Source organism: Neopelma chrysocephalum, unplaced genomic scaffold (assembly GCF_003984885.1).
Source record: "Neopelma chrysocephalum unplaced genomic scaffold, ASM398488v2 Primary Assembly neopelma1_174, whole genome shotgun sequence".
NCBI lineage: Eukaryota > Metazoa > Chordata > Aves > Passeriformes > Pipridae > Neopelma > Neopelma chrysocephalum.
This window is the reverse complement of record NW_020897836.1, coordinates 147156-161231: the sequence shown is the minus strand read 5'-3', so window position 1 is coordinate 161231 and position 14076 is coordinate 147156. Positions and strand designations below refer to the sequence as shown.

The following is a 14076-nucleotide window of genomic DNA, read 5'->3' as shown; positions in this document are numbered from 1 at the left end:
TTTTTTGTGTAATCGGTTAAATGATTTCAGGAGGTTTGGGTTGTGCTCAGTTAACTCCAAACCCCCCGGGCTGATCAAAGTGCCAACTTGATCCCAGGGAATATCAGTGCTGTGTCCCCATCACTTTAATCCTTATTTTTGGTCCCCAAAGCCAAAAAAACGGGATTATGGGATGCATCCAAAGCCCCTCAGCCTCTGCCAGATCTGGTTTACCCAGAAAATCAGGTACAAATTGGGGTGTTATGGAAGAGCTGAGCCCCAGCCAGTTGGGTGGTGGGAGGTTGGTACCTTCAGGAGCTGCTCGAGGGTTGATCCTGGCGGGGTGGTTTCCCTTCCCAGGGACCAGTGTGTTGCTTCAAAAAAGCTGGATTCCTTCCTTAAATATCAATTGTTTCATATTATAATTAATATAAATTATATATATTTCTATAACATATGTATTGTATACATTGGGCAACCTGGTGTCCCTGCCCGTGGCAGGGGGTTGGAACCAGATGGTTTGAAGGTCCCCTCCAACCCAAACCATTCCATGATTCCAAATAATATTTTAAGTTCACAACTCCAGACCTTTCCAACCTCCACAAAAGCCTCGTGCAATGCACCATTTTGAGTTAAACCCCTTAATTCCGTGGGTTTGATGCTAATTTTTTAATTTCCTCCCGAAATCACGTCGCTGCCGTGCACCACTTCAAGAAGGGACCTGTTTGGAGGGAGAGGCTTTAGGGCTTCGTGGATTTTGTCACAGTGGTGACACTGATTGGGATTTGTGGGGTTTAGAGCAAAAATCCCAACCGTGCAAAGGCAGAACGAGACCCCAAAATGCGACAGAGCCCTGAAATTCAGGCGCCTCCTCCCCGAACGCTCGAAATTCCCGCGTGATTCCCTCCCGGGGCTTGGGGGGTGATGACCCCTGTGCCATAACCTCTTTCTGCTCTGTGCAGGATGAGAGACACGAGCAGGAAAAACAACGTTTTTGCCCAGTTTCGGAAAAACGAGCGGGACAAGCAGAAGCTCATCGACACCGTGGCCAAGCAGCTCCGCGGCCTCATCAACAGCCACCACTCCTGAGGGAGCTGGGTCACCTCCTTCCCAAACCCCCCCTGGACTTGGGGATTCCCTGTTGAAAGAGAATATATGTATTTTTTTATTCACCTGTAATATTCCCAGAACCTTCCCCCCCCCTCAAATCCTGACCCCTCCCCTTCCCGATGACAAAACGCCCCTGGTGAAACAATCCCTGGGAAAAGAGGGGGTGTCGGGAGGCTCCTGGGAGAAACTCCTATTTTCAGGGGTTTAGAAAGCCACTGGGAAATCCTAAAGCCTGAGAGGGAAGCTCACACCCCAGACTGTTTTCTTGTTGGATTGGCCAAATTACAGGGATCATCCTGCCTTCCTTTTGTTATCCCCAAAAAACGGAGGGAGGACCTGCGGTTTGGGTTCTTCTCGTGGGCTCTGGTCGAAGGGAAGAGGGTCACCCCTTAGTGTGTCTCGCCAGCTTGTGGTTTGGATTTAGGTAGGAGAAAAGGCAAAGTGATTTCCCAGTTTTTCCTCCTTGTTTTCCCCTCTAAGAGCTGATTCCCACCTTAGGAAAGGGAGATCCCTGGAGATCCCGGGAACTTTTCCTGTGTGTCTGTGACTGGCGTGGCCACCCCTGAGCTCCACCACCGGGACCTGCTGGGGTCTGTGGGCCTGTCACTGGGTGGAGAAGGGCTTTAGAGCTGCCTCATTAATTAGATTTGGAAAGGGAGAGCCAAAGGATAACCTGGCAGGGTGTCCTGTGGAGCCGGATTGGTGCTGGAATGCTGCTGGAATTCGGGCAGCAGGAATGGAGGGGTGGCGTAAAACTGAGCTCTGCTGACGTCCAGGGCTCTGCATTCAGGGCTTTTCCCCTCTCTTTTCCATGCTGGTGTCCCATCTTCCCTCTCCTCTTGATGCTTCCCTGGGGTAAAGCCCCTCTGCTTCCCTTGGTTTGCTCCTGGATGGGACATGGAGTGGGAAACTTGTGGAATCCCCGGCATGGAGTCAGCAATGCTCAGCCCCCCCAGCTCCAAAGTGCCTGTGGACAAAATTCCCCTCAGCTCTGAAGGTTCCCAAAGATCCTCTGCTGGAATCAGGCAGCTTTTGAGGAGCGGGGCAACATTCCCAACAGGATTTTAGCTCCGGGGTTCAGGTTACTGAGGGGGATTTTCACCCTTATCATCTCGTTACCCTTTTGACTCCGAGTCCTGCAGGTGAAAACTTATCCAGCCCCATTCCCCACCTCCCAGACCCTCATGGTAAAGGGAATTAAAAATCTTCCTGGTGGATGTCACAGCCCTGGGAGCGCCCTGGGAAATGTGCCCGTTTCCCACCCTCTGGATGCACGAAGGGGACGAGGATTTATCCTCTCTCCTTGTTCCTCAGCGAGACTTTTGGGGAGTTTGTTTTATTTTTGGGAAGGATTCGTGTTGCTTAACCCTGGAAGTGAACGGAAATATGGTCAGGAATGACCTCCTGGGGATGTTGTCCTGTCCCAGCCGCCTCCATCCATGAGGACCAAGGGATTGTTTTCATTAATAAGAGGGAAAGCCCATCCTGGCATTGTGGTTCCTTGGTTTTGGAGGGGGATCAGAGGTGATGCCTCTTGGAAGGACATGGAAGGAGGACGAAGGAAAAAGAAGCAGGTGAAGGAAAGTTGGTGTCACGTGGCCAGAAATGGATCATCTTTGTAGACAAACCCCCAAACGACCCAGCAGAGGCTTCCAGGGGGACCAGAGGAACTCAGTCAGGCTGTGGGATAAAGGGAGAAGGATCAGGATCCTCAAATACAGGGAAGGGATTTTAGTGGACGAAGCGTCCGCTGCCGCCCTGAAATTCCATTTTTGCCTCCTGTATTCCGTGTTCCTGCAAGAAAACCTCAATGCAGCTTGAGGGCTTGAGGCAACACCTTGTTTCCCATCCCCATCCCACATCTGGGCTCTGCTTCCCATCTCCACCAAGAGCTTCAATTCCCGAAGGAGCAACACGGCCCTGCCATGCCTGGGGTGGGTTCCCTCCCTCCTATAAGCTCTTTTTGGAGAAGTTGGGATTGGGATCCCACAAACCAGCTCCTGGCCCTCCAGACTTGCCACTGGGAAAGTCACATTCGGCCAAGGGAGGGATTCGGGGAGTTCCTGATTTCGGGAGGTCAAGAGCCTGAACTGCGAGTCACGGCCCCGGGATGAAAAATGGCATTTTTGGTGCTCTGGTCCTAATTAACTTTTTTGTTCCGAGAGATGCGGCTCCATCCCCTCCCAAATAAAATTAATCTTTGGAACAGATTGCCTAAAGAGCCCTGGAAGACATTCCAAATCCCCTCTAAGTCCCCTGCTAATGACGGGGATCCTCCTCTGGGGATGGAGTCGCTCAGGAGGGAAAGGGAATTTTTGAGGAGGGTGGGAAGAGGGAGCAGAATCCTCAAATGAAGATTTGCAGCCCCCTCAAATAAATACTGCTGCTATAACCCCTCCCTCCCCAGACACTTAAAGGGTTTGAGTTTTTAAGCAGTGGCTGTAGAAAAAAAAAATTGGGTTGTTCCCCCAGTTTTTCCAGCAAATATTCACAAAAATATTCCAGGAAAAAAACCCAACAAACAGCACCAGTGGGGGAAAAAAATACATTAACAAAAAAAACCCACCCAATTTTGGCTTCCTGGGAAGCATCTGCACTTCTTCTCCTCTTTATCATCTTGTCAGGCAGCCCAAGGGTTGGGAATAACTCTATATAAGGTGGGAATTTGCAGCCCGAAGTGTATCCATAGGTGAGGGGAGCGTTCTCTCTCCGTGTGAGAGAGAGGAGGAGGCTTTTCCTGGGATTTTTTTTTGGTTTATTCCAAGGGCTGGATTTCAGGTCAGAGACTCCCAGCGATTTTTGCACTTTGTTTTGGATCCAACCTCAGCTCCCGGCTCGGATGGGGCCGGGAGAAGTTTGGCTGGTGCTTCGTTCCAGGGGCTGCTTTGGGCTCATTTCCTTCAAAATCAGCTGCTTTTGTGCTGCTGGGAAGATGGAATTTTGGGGCAGGAGGGGTGGGGGGGGTCTGTGCTGGCCCCAAACTGGGAGATGATGGGATGAGGAGGCTGAGATGGAGCCAGGGCTGCTCTGGTGGCCTCTTGACTCCTTGTGCTGGAGCTGCTTTTGGGGGAAAACCACCCCTTCCCAGCAGTGTCCAAACCCCAGGGAGAAACATCTCCACCCTTGGATGTTTCCTACCCCTGGCTGGTTTTTCCCTTTAGTTCTGGGTTGGGTTTGGTGCTTTTTTTTGCGATTGTGGAGTGATTTGGAGCATGGGAACACCCTCCCATGCCCCTGTGGGGTGTGTGTCCCACCCCTGGGTGCCACAGGGCTGGTGGGATCTCCGTGTTTGTCCCGCTGCTGGGAAGCACGAAGGGAGCACAAACCCCAAATAAATCTCATCCCAAATGCCTTCAAGATGCTCCCAGCCCGGCTGGTCCACTGGGAAAGTTGTGAGTTTTGTGGGAACCGACCCAAATTCCCCGGGATCCGGGTGGGATTCACCCCAAAAGTGCCGGATGGAGAGGGGGAAGCTCAGCCTGGGACTTGGGCACCGGGTGATTTGCTTCATCCCAGATTTGCTGCTCAGGTCTCCAACCCCTGGATTTGGGAATCTTTGCATCCATGCCCCCCTGCAGCTTCCCCCAGTTTGGGGGGGAGGGGGCAGCACCCCAAAAATTCCACAGGCAGCTCAGGCTTCTGGAATGCTGTGTGTGCTGAGCTCTTTCCGCCTTGGCTCATCCCTCTGATCCAGTTTTGACAGGAAAACACTCCATCCCCATCCCTGCCCCCATCCCAATCCCTGCTCCCATCCCAATCCCTCCCTGTCCACCGGCTGCTTGGGTTGCCTTTTCTCACTTAATTTGTTTTTAATTTTTTTGGGGGGGGAGAAAGGCCGTGATTTTGTAAACTGATGTGGTGAAAAAAACAGCTTTTTTTGCACAAGTCGTTGCACAATAAGGGGAAAGTTCAGTAAATTAGGTTTAACTTTAAAGGGAAAACTTTTTTTGGTTCTGTTTTTGTTTTTTTCCTTAAAACTCACTAGCAGAGCTACTGATTTAAAAAAAAGAGAAGGCAAAGAGCTGGACTGATTAAGGAATGGACTGCATGGTTTTTCCAGGTGGAATTTGCTTTAGAATTTAGCATGTTGAATTCCAACTGTACATTTATCCTGTTGTAACTTCTATTAAACAATACAGCAATTAACTGTTTAATTAATCAAGTGCCTGTGCATCGCTGGGAAGGCTGGAAAAAAAACCTGAAATCCTAGAAAAAGATAAAATTCGAGGTCTCTTTTGGACAAGCAGCAAAGATTTGCTGTTGGGACACATGGATTTAGGGAGAATCCCATGGGAGATAATCCCTGGATGGGCACTGGCTCCCACAGCCCCTTGTGGCATTGGGACACTATGAGCTAAAGCCAAGTTTGACCTAATTTGGTGGTTGTTTTAATTGGTTTCTATCAAAAATTCTTAATTATGAGGGTGGGGAGGCCCTGGCACAGGTTGGGCAGGGAAGCTGTGGCTGCCCCTGGATCCCTGGAAGTGTCCAAGGCCAGGTTGGATGGGATTTGGAGCAACCTGGGCTGGTGGAAGGTGTCCCTGCCCATGGCAGGGGGTTGGAACGAGATGATCTTCCAAGTTCCTTCCAATCCAACCCATTCTGGGATTTTAGGATGATCCACAAGCATGATTAAGCCCAAGTCTTTGCTCTCATTGATTCCATGGAGGTTTGCAGGTGGGGAAGGTAATTCCAAGCAGGAATTAACTCCTGGAGGGCAGAGCCGAGCTGTGGGCGGCCCATCCCGGAATCCTGGGATGGTTTGGGTTGGAAGGGACCTTAAATCCCATCCAGTTCCAACCCCCTGCCATGGACAGGGACACCTCCCACCGGAAGGTTCATGGAGGCAGAGCGTGAACATTCCCTGGGCACGTGGAGTAGGGAATTCCAAGGATATCAAATCAACAAGATGCACTAATTAGGAAGTGGCCGACTGGGAGATCTCGTGTAATCCCAGAGGGATCTCAATGGGGCCTGGATGTGCTGAGCACACCAGGATGGGAGAATTTGGGGTCCTCCTGGGAAGGGTGGTGGGGAGGTTTCATGGAAGGCTCAGGTGGATGACGAGGTTCAATGTGTAGGATGGAAGGATTTAGGGAATATTCCCGGGCTGGGAGACCTCCTGCTGCAAAGCAAAGAATCCTGGATGGTTTTATGTTGCAGGAATTCCTCTAAACTCCTTTTTTTAAGCGATTTTTCCCTTCTGGGATCTGTCAGATCCTGGGGCAGGGAGTCCCAGGTGTTAATTTTCAGAAGGAAAAGCTCTGCCTGGTGGTGTTTGTTTGTCATTCAACCTCTGCCAGGGGCAGAAGAGGGTGAAAGGAGGATGGGAACCTCCCAGAGTTCATCAGAATATTCTTGGCTGCTTCTGTTGGCAATCATGGACAAAAGGAAAAGTGCCACCTGACCCAACTGCAGGTCCAGGTGGGATCCCAAAAGTGCACCCAGTACCTGGATCAAGGACCTTCACATCAGCCCCTGTTGCCTTGGCCTGGTGGATTTTGGGAGCTGAGCCGTGCTCAGAGCAGCCTGGATGCTCCAGTTCAGGGCCATTTACCCCAGGCAGGAGAGATGGAGAAGTCCTGCAGCTCCTGTGAGGATGAGATGGGATCCAGCACCGTGGGAGTCCCCTGGGAGATGATGTCCTGCAGTTCCTGGGAGGATGAGATGGGATCCAGCACCGTGGGAGTCCCCTGGGAGATGATGTCCTGCAGTTCCTGTGAGGATGAGATGGGATCCAGCACTGTGGGACTGCCCTGGGAGATGATGGGCAGAGCCCTCGGACCGTGACGGCCTCTGGAGCGGGGAGGAGCAGCCACAGGTAGGTTTGGGGGCCTGGATGTGGGAGTGGGGTCACACCAAGGGCTCTGCCAGCACCTAAATCCATGCCCAGAGTGGGGCCAAACCACCCCCCAGCCCTGGGGCTGCCCAGAGTCACTTGTCTGGCTCTGGGCCACCAACCCCTTCACCCTGGGTGTCCTCAGGACACCTCAAACCACCCCCCAGCCCGTGCAGGGGCTGCCAGAGCCCAGTTTTCATAGAATCATGGAATATCCTGAGCTGGAAGGGACCCACCAGGACCATCCAGTCCAACTCCTGGCCCTGCCCAGGACACCCCAACAATCCCACCCTGTCCCTGAGGGTGTTGTCCAAACCCTCCTGGAGCTCTGGCAGCCTTGGGGCTGTGCCCACTGCCCTGGGGAGCCTGGGCAGTGCCCAACCACCCTCTGGGGGAAGAACCTTTCCCTAAAATCCATCCTAACCCTGCCCTGGCACAGCTCCAGCTGTTCCCTGGGTGCTGTCCCTGGGGATGGTGCCGGGCATAGCCCCGTCCCTCCAAGGAACAATCCCTGTTACAAACCCTCCCTGGGAACATCCTCAGGCACCTCTGGAGAAGACCAAGTTGGGATGGTGCATCCATGGGGGCAAGACAAGGTCCTACACCCCACTGAGCCCCTGAGTTGACCCCTCTGGGGTCCCTGGGTGAGTGCAGGGAGCATTTCCTGAGCCCTGGGGTCGCTCCTTTGGGTTGTCCAGGCTCTTCTCCTCTCTTAGAGTCCCTCATTTTGGCTTTGCTGTTTCTGTGCTGGGATTTCCCATCTCCAGCGTCTCAGGAATTGCCTGGCTCTTCCCACAGGTGGGATGGAGGCTGAGTGTGAGTCCAGCTGAGTTCTCCCCTCCAGTGATGCCCTGTGGGGTCTGCAGGAACCACGAGGAAGAAGATCCAGCACAACGTGCTCAGACCCTGTGGATGTTCCTGCCCTCTCCAGTGGGACAGGACCTCTGGAGGTCTCCAGGCCAGTCCCCTCCTCGAAGCTGGAGATCACCCAACAAGGTTTTCTTTCCTTGCTGCGTGTTTTCCAAAGCTGAATCCCAAACCCACAAGCAGGGAGGGGTTTTTTTTTTCCTCCTCGTTTTCTTCGAGTCGGGTGAGACAAACCCTTTTCAACAGATACTCCTGAGCATTTATTTCCTCCTGTCTCTGTCCCTTCTTGCCTTCACCTCGGTTCACCTCTTAACCTCCTTCCTGGATGAGATTGGCTGAGGTTGCAGGGGAGTGGAGTTGTCAGGTGAGCCTGTCTCCAGCCCCTGGGATTTCTCTTCCATAAGGGAGCCAGGGAATGGAGCTGCCATGGGTCACAGGAAGGATTTGGGGTTGGAAGACACCTGCATGAGGCTGGGGGTTTGCTCTCTCCTCGTGTCCCATGTACAGGGCTGTCATCCAGAGCTGAAAGAGGGTAGATTTGGGTTGGATGTTGGGAAGAAATTCTTCCCTGTGAGGGTGGTGGGACACTGGAATGGATTTCCCAGAGAAGCTGTGGCTGCCCCATCCCTGGAAGTGTCCAAGGACACATTGGACAGGGCTTGGAGCAACCTGGGCTAGTGGAAGGCGTCCCTGCCCATGGCAGGGGGGTGGAATTATGTGGCTTTTAACATCCCTTCCAACCCAAACCATTCTGTGATTGTGTGATTTCTTCTGCCACGAGTCAAAAAAATCCTTCACTGAGCTCCTTCCCACCCCTGGGAGCAGGGAAGGAGCAGGAAGGTGGACACTGGACCAGAAGGACCACCAAAGTTTTGCAGGAGTGAAGAGTTTAAAGCAGAGGTGGAGGGAGGAAGCAGATAAGACACAGCTGTCACCACTTGCCCATGGAGCAGGTGAGGGAGGTTGGGAGAGCAGATAAATGTGGGAGAGAGGAGCAGATGGTGCAGGGATAACACGACCTGAGATAAGGATGGGTGAGGTGAAGCAGGTAGGGAAGGGATTGCACCTCTCCTGGCAGGGAAGCCTGGATGAAATCCAAGAGGAATGAGCACAGAGCATTACGTACCTGGGAAGAAATGCGGGCACGGAGACACGGGAGGTGGAGCAACCGGATTTTGGGGTGAGAAACTGGGTCAGGCAGGGAGCAGCACAGCAGAGCAGTTGGGGTGCCAAGAGAGGGCAAGGGTGGCTAAACAGCAAAGGTGAAGGTGGTGGCATTGTTGTGTGGTGGGGATGAAGCAAGGTGGGGTTGCTTGGGGTCAGGGTGGGATTGCTTTCCTGCCTTTTGCTCTTCTACTTCTCCACAGCGTCGTGGTTCAGACTGGAAGAAACCCACAGGAAAGGGGAAAAGTGTCTGAGGTGAATATCCTAAATATTACCCACTCTGAGGGATGAACCTTAGTGTTTTGTGTAGGGCATCTGATCCCCAGGTGGGACTGGGCTCCATCTTTTCATCCCCAGCTCCATCCTTCACATCCCAGGTGGAACTGGGCTCCATCTTCTTGCCCCCAGCTCCATCCTTCCCATCTCCAGGTGGGGCTGGGCTCCATTTTCTTATCCCCAGCTCCATCCTTCCCATCTCCAGGTGGGGCTGGGCTCCATTTTCTTATCCCCAGCTCCATCCTTCAAGTCCCCAAGTGAGGCTGGGCTCCATCTTCTCCTCCTCAGCTCCATCCTTCCCATTCCAGATGGGACTGGACTCCATCTTCTCATCCCCAGCTCCATCCTTCACATTCCCAGGTGGGACTGGGCTTCATCTTCTTGTCCCCAGGTGGGGCTGGGCTCCATCTTCTTGTCCCCAGCTCCATCCTTCACATCCCCAGGTGGGACTGGGCTCCATCTTCTCATCCCCAGCTTCATCCTTCCCATCCCCAGGTGGGGCAGCCCCTCCACCTTCCCTCCACGCCACGATCCCAAGCCCCACGTGGCTCCGCCGGCCCCGCTAATTCCGTTCCCCCGGGGGGGCCGTAATTGGATGAGGGCTCGGGAGAGCCATGGATCAAAGGCAGGCTCCCATCCATATCTGCCTGGCCCCCGATGTGATTAGCAGGGGCAGCACATCCATCACGGGCTGCCCCTCCCTGACCCAGCGCCGGGGCCGGGCAGGTAGAGCGCCGGGGAAATCGGATTTGCTCACGGAAAAGGTTAAGCGAGGCTGGGGGATGACAAATGATCCCGCTGCCGCGTCTGCTCGGCAGCCATTCATCTCCCGGGCTGGAGGGGCTGCCCGGGCTGGCTCTGGGAGATGATCACTCAATGTCAGGGGGATGTGTGAAGTGTTAAAGACCCCCCGGCGGGGCACGGGGCGCTCGTTTGTATTCATTAGTCGGGCGGCTGCAGATGTCGGCGGCTCTTTGAGGGGGCACAGACACACGAGTTTTGCTGCCCAGGTCCTCTCCTGCAGGCCTTGGTGAGGTGCTGGGGTGGGATTTCTCCTGCCTTGGTGGCCCCTGGCACTTGTTGCTCTCCCATGATCCTGCTTCTCCATCCACGGTCCTGGTAACACCATCCTCTTCTCCCAGGAAGCAGCAGTAGGACAAGAGGGCTCAGGGTCTTCAGCTGTGCCATGGGAGGTTTAGGTTGGATATTAGGAAGGAATTCTTTCCAGAGAGGGTGCTCAGCCATTGGAATGGGCTGCCCAGGGAGGGGGTGGATTCTCTGTCCCTGGAGGTTTTTAAGAAGAGACTGGATGTGGCATCAGTGCCATGGGCTGGGAACCACGGTGGGGTTGGACTTGATAATCTCAGAGGTCTTTTCCAACCCAGTTGATTCTGTGATTCTGTGGCACCTGGAAAGAACCTGAACTTCTCCTTTCCCTCTTGTCCCTTTTTTTTAGGATTGAGCTGTTCTGGACTGTGCAGAGCACAGGGGATGCTCCAGCCCCATCCCACCGCTGTCATTTGAACCTCTGGTAATTTTTCTCCACCAAAGTCCTTGGCTGGAGGCAGCACTTGCCTCTTTCTCCTCCCCAAATCTTCAGCACCCACCTTTCCCTCTGCCTCACCCCCCCTCTTTTGCCAAAGCCACGGGTTTTCCAGGGCTGAGCCTGCTGAGTGACTGCATCTTTAGGTATGTTTTTGTTCCCACCTGTCCAAGAAAGGATGGGCAGCGGTCTCCAAGCTGTCCTGTTTGGACAGGTCTTCCCTCCTCTCCTGCCTTTTGCTCTTCCACTTCTCCACAGCGTTGTGGTTCAGCCTGGAAAAACCCACAGAAAAGGGGAATTTGAGGTCTTTGAGGTGAATATCCTTAATATTGCCCTCTCTGAGGTGTGAACCCTCTGCCAGGCCACCTGGAAGTGGCTCCAGCAGTGGCTGCTCTTCCCTCACCATTCCCAATCCCACCTGAAGCCACAACTTCTCCTCGTTGCAGCACAACTTTGGGGCTTTTCGGGGCAGTGAGATTTGCTGTCTAAGGGAGAGATCACTGAGAACCTCATATTTATTGTCCAAATCTGCTTTTGGTGGGTATTGGACACACACCAACAGGCTGGGAAGAGGAAAACCTCGGCTGATGTTCCCCAGGAGTTGAGATGTGAGTGTAGCTTTATCCTACTGGGTCCTTTCCTGCCCTTGGCTGCCCTCAGCTCCACCAGAACATGAGACAGCAGAAAGCTGGGAGAAGAACCTGGAGCAGCTGCCCCTGGATTGAATTCTGTTGAAATTGTGGCTATTTGAGGTGGGAATTCCTGGTTTTCCTGTTGAGTGCTTGCTCCCGGCCTTGGCACTGGAGCTTGGGCTCTGAAGCACCTCCAGGGCCTCTTCCCAGGTACAGATGGGGATGTGTCCACTTATATCCATCTACTCTGAGGGCAGGAAATAAGGTAGGGGGTGGAAAAATGAGATTTCACATCAGCTGGAGCTGGAGCAGCCTCAGGTCACTGCCTGCCTGATGCTCAACCCCATCCCATGGTGGTCTGTCATGTCCTGCTGGGAGATATCCTGCTCCAAGGAATCTCCCTCCCTCGCTGTGGAAAGGAAGATATAAAACTGGGCTGGGGAATTAACTTCCCTGGTGGGATTGGTTGGGAATGTTGTTGCTTGGCAGGATAAATATGCTCAGTTTGGGGCTGGTGAGGTGGTCAAAGTACCCAGGGGGAGGGTTTGGATCCCTTTGGATACTTCATGGATTCACTGACTGGGGGTGTTTGGCTCATCTCAGAGCTGGAAGGAGGGATCCCAGCAGCATTCCCAGGCAGGAGGCTGCAGGAGCTCAGCTGGGCTGTGGGAGCTGTTGGAAGCACAGGGTATTCCCAGCTGGAAGGGGGAGTGCAGGCAGCCAAGGGGTGACACACCTGCAGCCTGTGTTTTTCATGGAACTATGGAATGGCTTGGGTTGGAAGAGACCTTGAAGACCATCTCATTCCACCCCCTACCATGGGCAGGGACACCTTCCACCAGCCCAGGTTGCTCCAGGCCCCATCCAGCCTGGCCTTTGTTACAAAGGACCTGCTCAGAAGCCCCCCAGAGCTGGGATGAAGTGTGGAGCAATCCCTTGGAGTGCAGCAGTGATGGCTCAGGATGCCCTTTGTTCCCCCAGGATCCACCAGCTTCCCATGGAGTGATGGCTCCAGCCCTGCAGAGAGTTTGATTCCCACCCTCCTGAGCTGTTCCATCTCACCGGCGGATCCAGGAGGAATCACAGGATGGCTGAGGATGGAAAAGACCTCTGAGATCATGAAGTCCAACCTATGATCCATCCCCTCCTTGTCCCCCAGCCCAGAGCACTGAGTGCCACGTCCAGGCCTTCCTTGGACACCTCCAGGGGTGGGGACTCCAAACCTCCCTGGACAGGAGTTCAGGGAATGAGCACACACACATATCACCCATTCCCAGTATTCCTTGGGAGAAGACACCTCCCCTGTCAGATCCAGCTCATCCCCAAGGTCAGACTGCATCCACACAACCTCCAAGGTCATCTCCTGGACGTTTTGGCATCAAAACTCTCTCCTCCATGGAAAATCCCCAAGAACCAGCAGCCCTGGGCGTGATCCTGCCCATCATCCAGACCCCGGGAGCGGTGAAGCTGCAGCTTTTCCTGCCTGGCTCCCGACATTCCCTGACTCCAGGAGAGGTCTGTGAGCTCCTGTGGTGGCATGTGGGGGTAGATAACATCTCCCTGGGGTTTGGCTCCGAGGTGCTGCGAGTGCAGGAGAGGTGGAATGGGATGATCTTGGAGGTCCCCTCCGACCCAAACCACCCCGTGATTCATCCCGTGCTGGTTCCATGGAAAACCCAGCCCGGTGTTGGACACTGAGCATGGAATGTGTCAGGACTGGCCTTTTTGGGGTTACCAGGGCAAGGTTTCCCCACCACTCGCTTCAGCTGAAGGCCAAAACCTCGTTCCTGCCCCAATTTCACACCTGCTCGGATCCTCTCAAGCCTCTGGGGTGCTTTCCTGGGGTAGGGCTGGAGCAAAAGCCCTGGGGCCGTGTCTGTCCCGGCCAATTAACCAGCTCCAGGGTTCAGACACTAATTATCCTCACTGCTGAGTTATTAACGCTCGCCCAGGTGATTCTCTGGACTGTTCCTGGCCTTGGAGCCTTCCCAAGAGGTGAGGGGGGGATGTGACCACCCTGTTTTGGCAGGTGGGAGAGGCCAATTCCATGGGGGAAGTCCTGCCCTTGCCAGGTGTCCTCAGGATGGTCCCAGCTGTGACATGGCCCACCAGGCTCTGATTTCACACACCAGTTTGGGTCAGGGCTAACGTGCAGCCACAAACACCTAAGGGGTGGTAATTAATCCTAATTGCAAACGTTCCGATTAATTTGTGGGAGCATCGCTTTTAATTTCATTTTTTTTCTCTTCCCAGAACGCTGGTTTTTGCTGATCCAGGCCCTGCCTGCAGCAGCTGGTGCTGTCACCAGGGAAGGCTCAGTTCCTGGCAGCACAGACAAGGGGAATCCCACACTTTTCCAGCAGCTGGTGAGACCCAGACGGCTCCTGGGAAGAGAGAGGGGAAAGGGGGGCTTGGAGCAACTTCATCTCTGGGAAGGTGGTTGGAACTGGGTGGGCTGTGAAGTCCCAAAGCATTCCAGGATTCTGTGAGAGGTCCCTTCCAGCCCAAACCATTCCAGGATTCTCTGAGAGGTCCCTTCCAGCATTCCAGGATTCTGTGAGAGGTCCCTTCCAACATTCCAGGATTCTGTGAGAGATCCCTTCCAACCGAAAGCATTCCTGGATTCTCTGAGAGGTCCCTTCCGACCCAAAGCATTCCAGGATTCT

At 53.8% G+C, this 14076-nt stretch overlaps 1 protein-coding gene across 1 annotated transcript in view; it reads left to right on the top strand.

Annotated features, from left to right (window-relative positions):
• EXOC6B (exocyst complex component 6B) overlaps positions 1-3594 on the top strand; it is a 326193-nt gene extending 322599 nt beyond the window's left edge. Inside the window, exon 23 of the mRNA XM_027701907.1 lies at positions 940-3594. Coding sequence (XP_027557708.1) covers positions 940-1068 — 129 coding nt within the window. The 3' untranslated portion in view covers positions 1069-3594. The remainder of the gene's footprint in view (positions 1-939) is intronic.
• The last annotated feature ends 10482 nt before the right edge of the window (positions 3595-14076 follow it).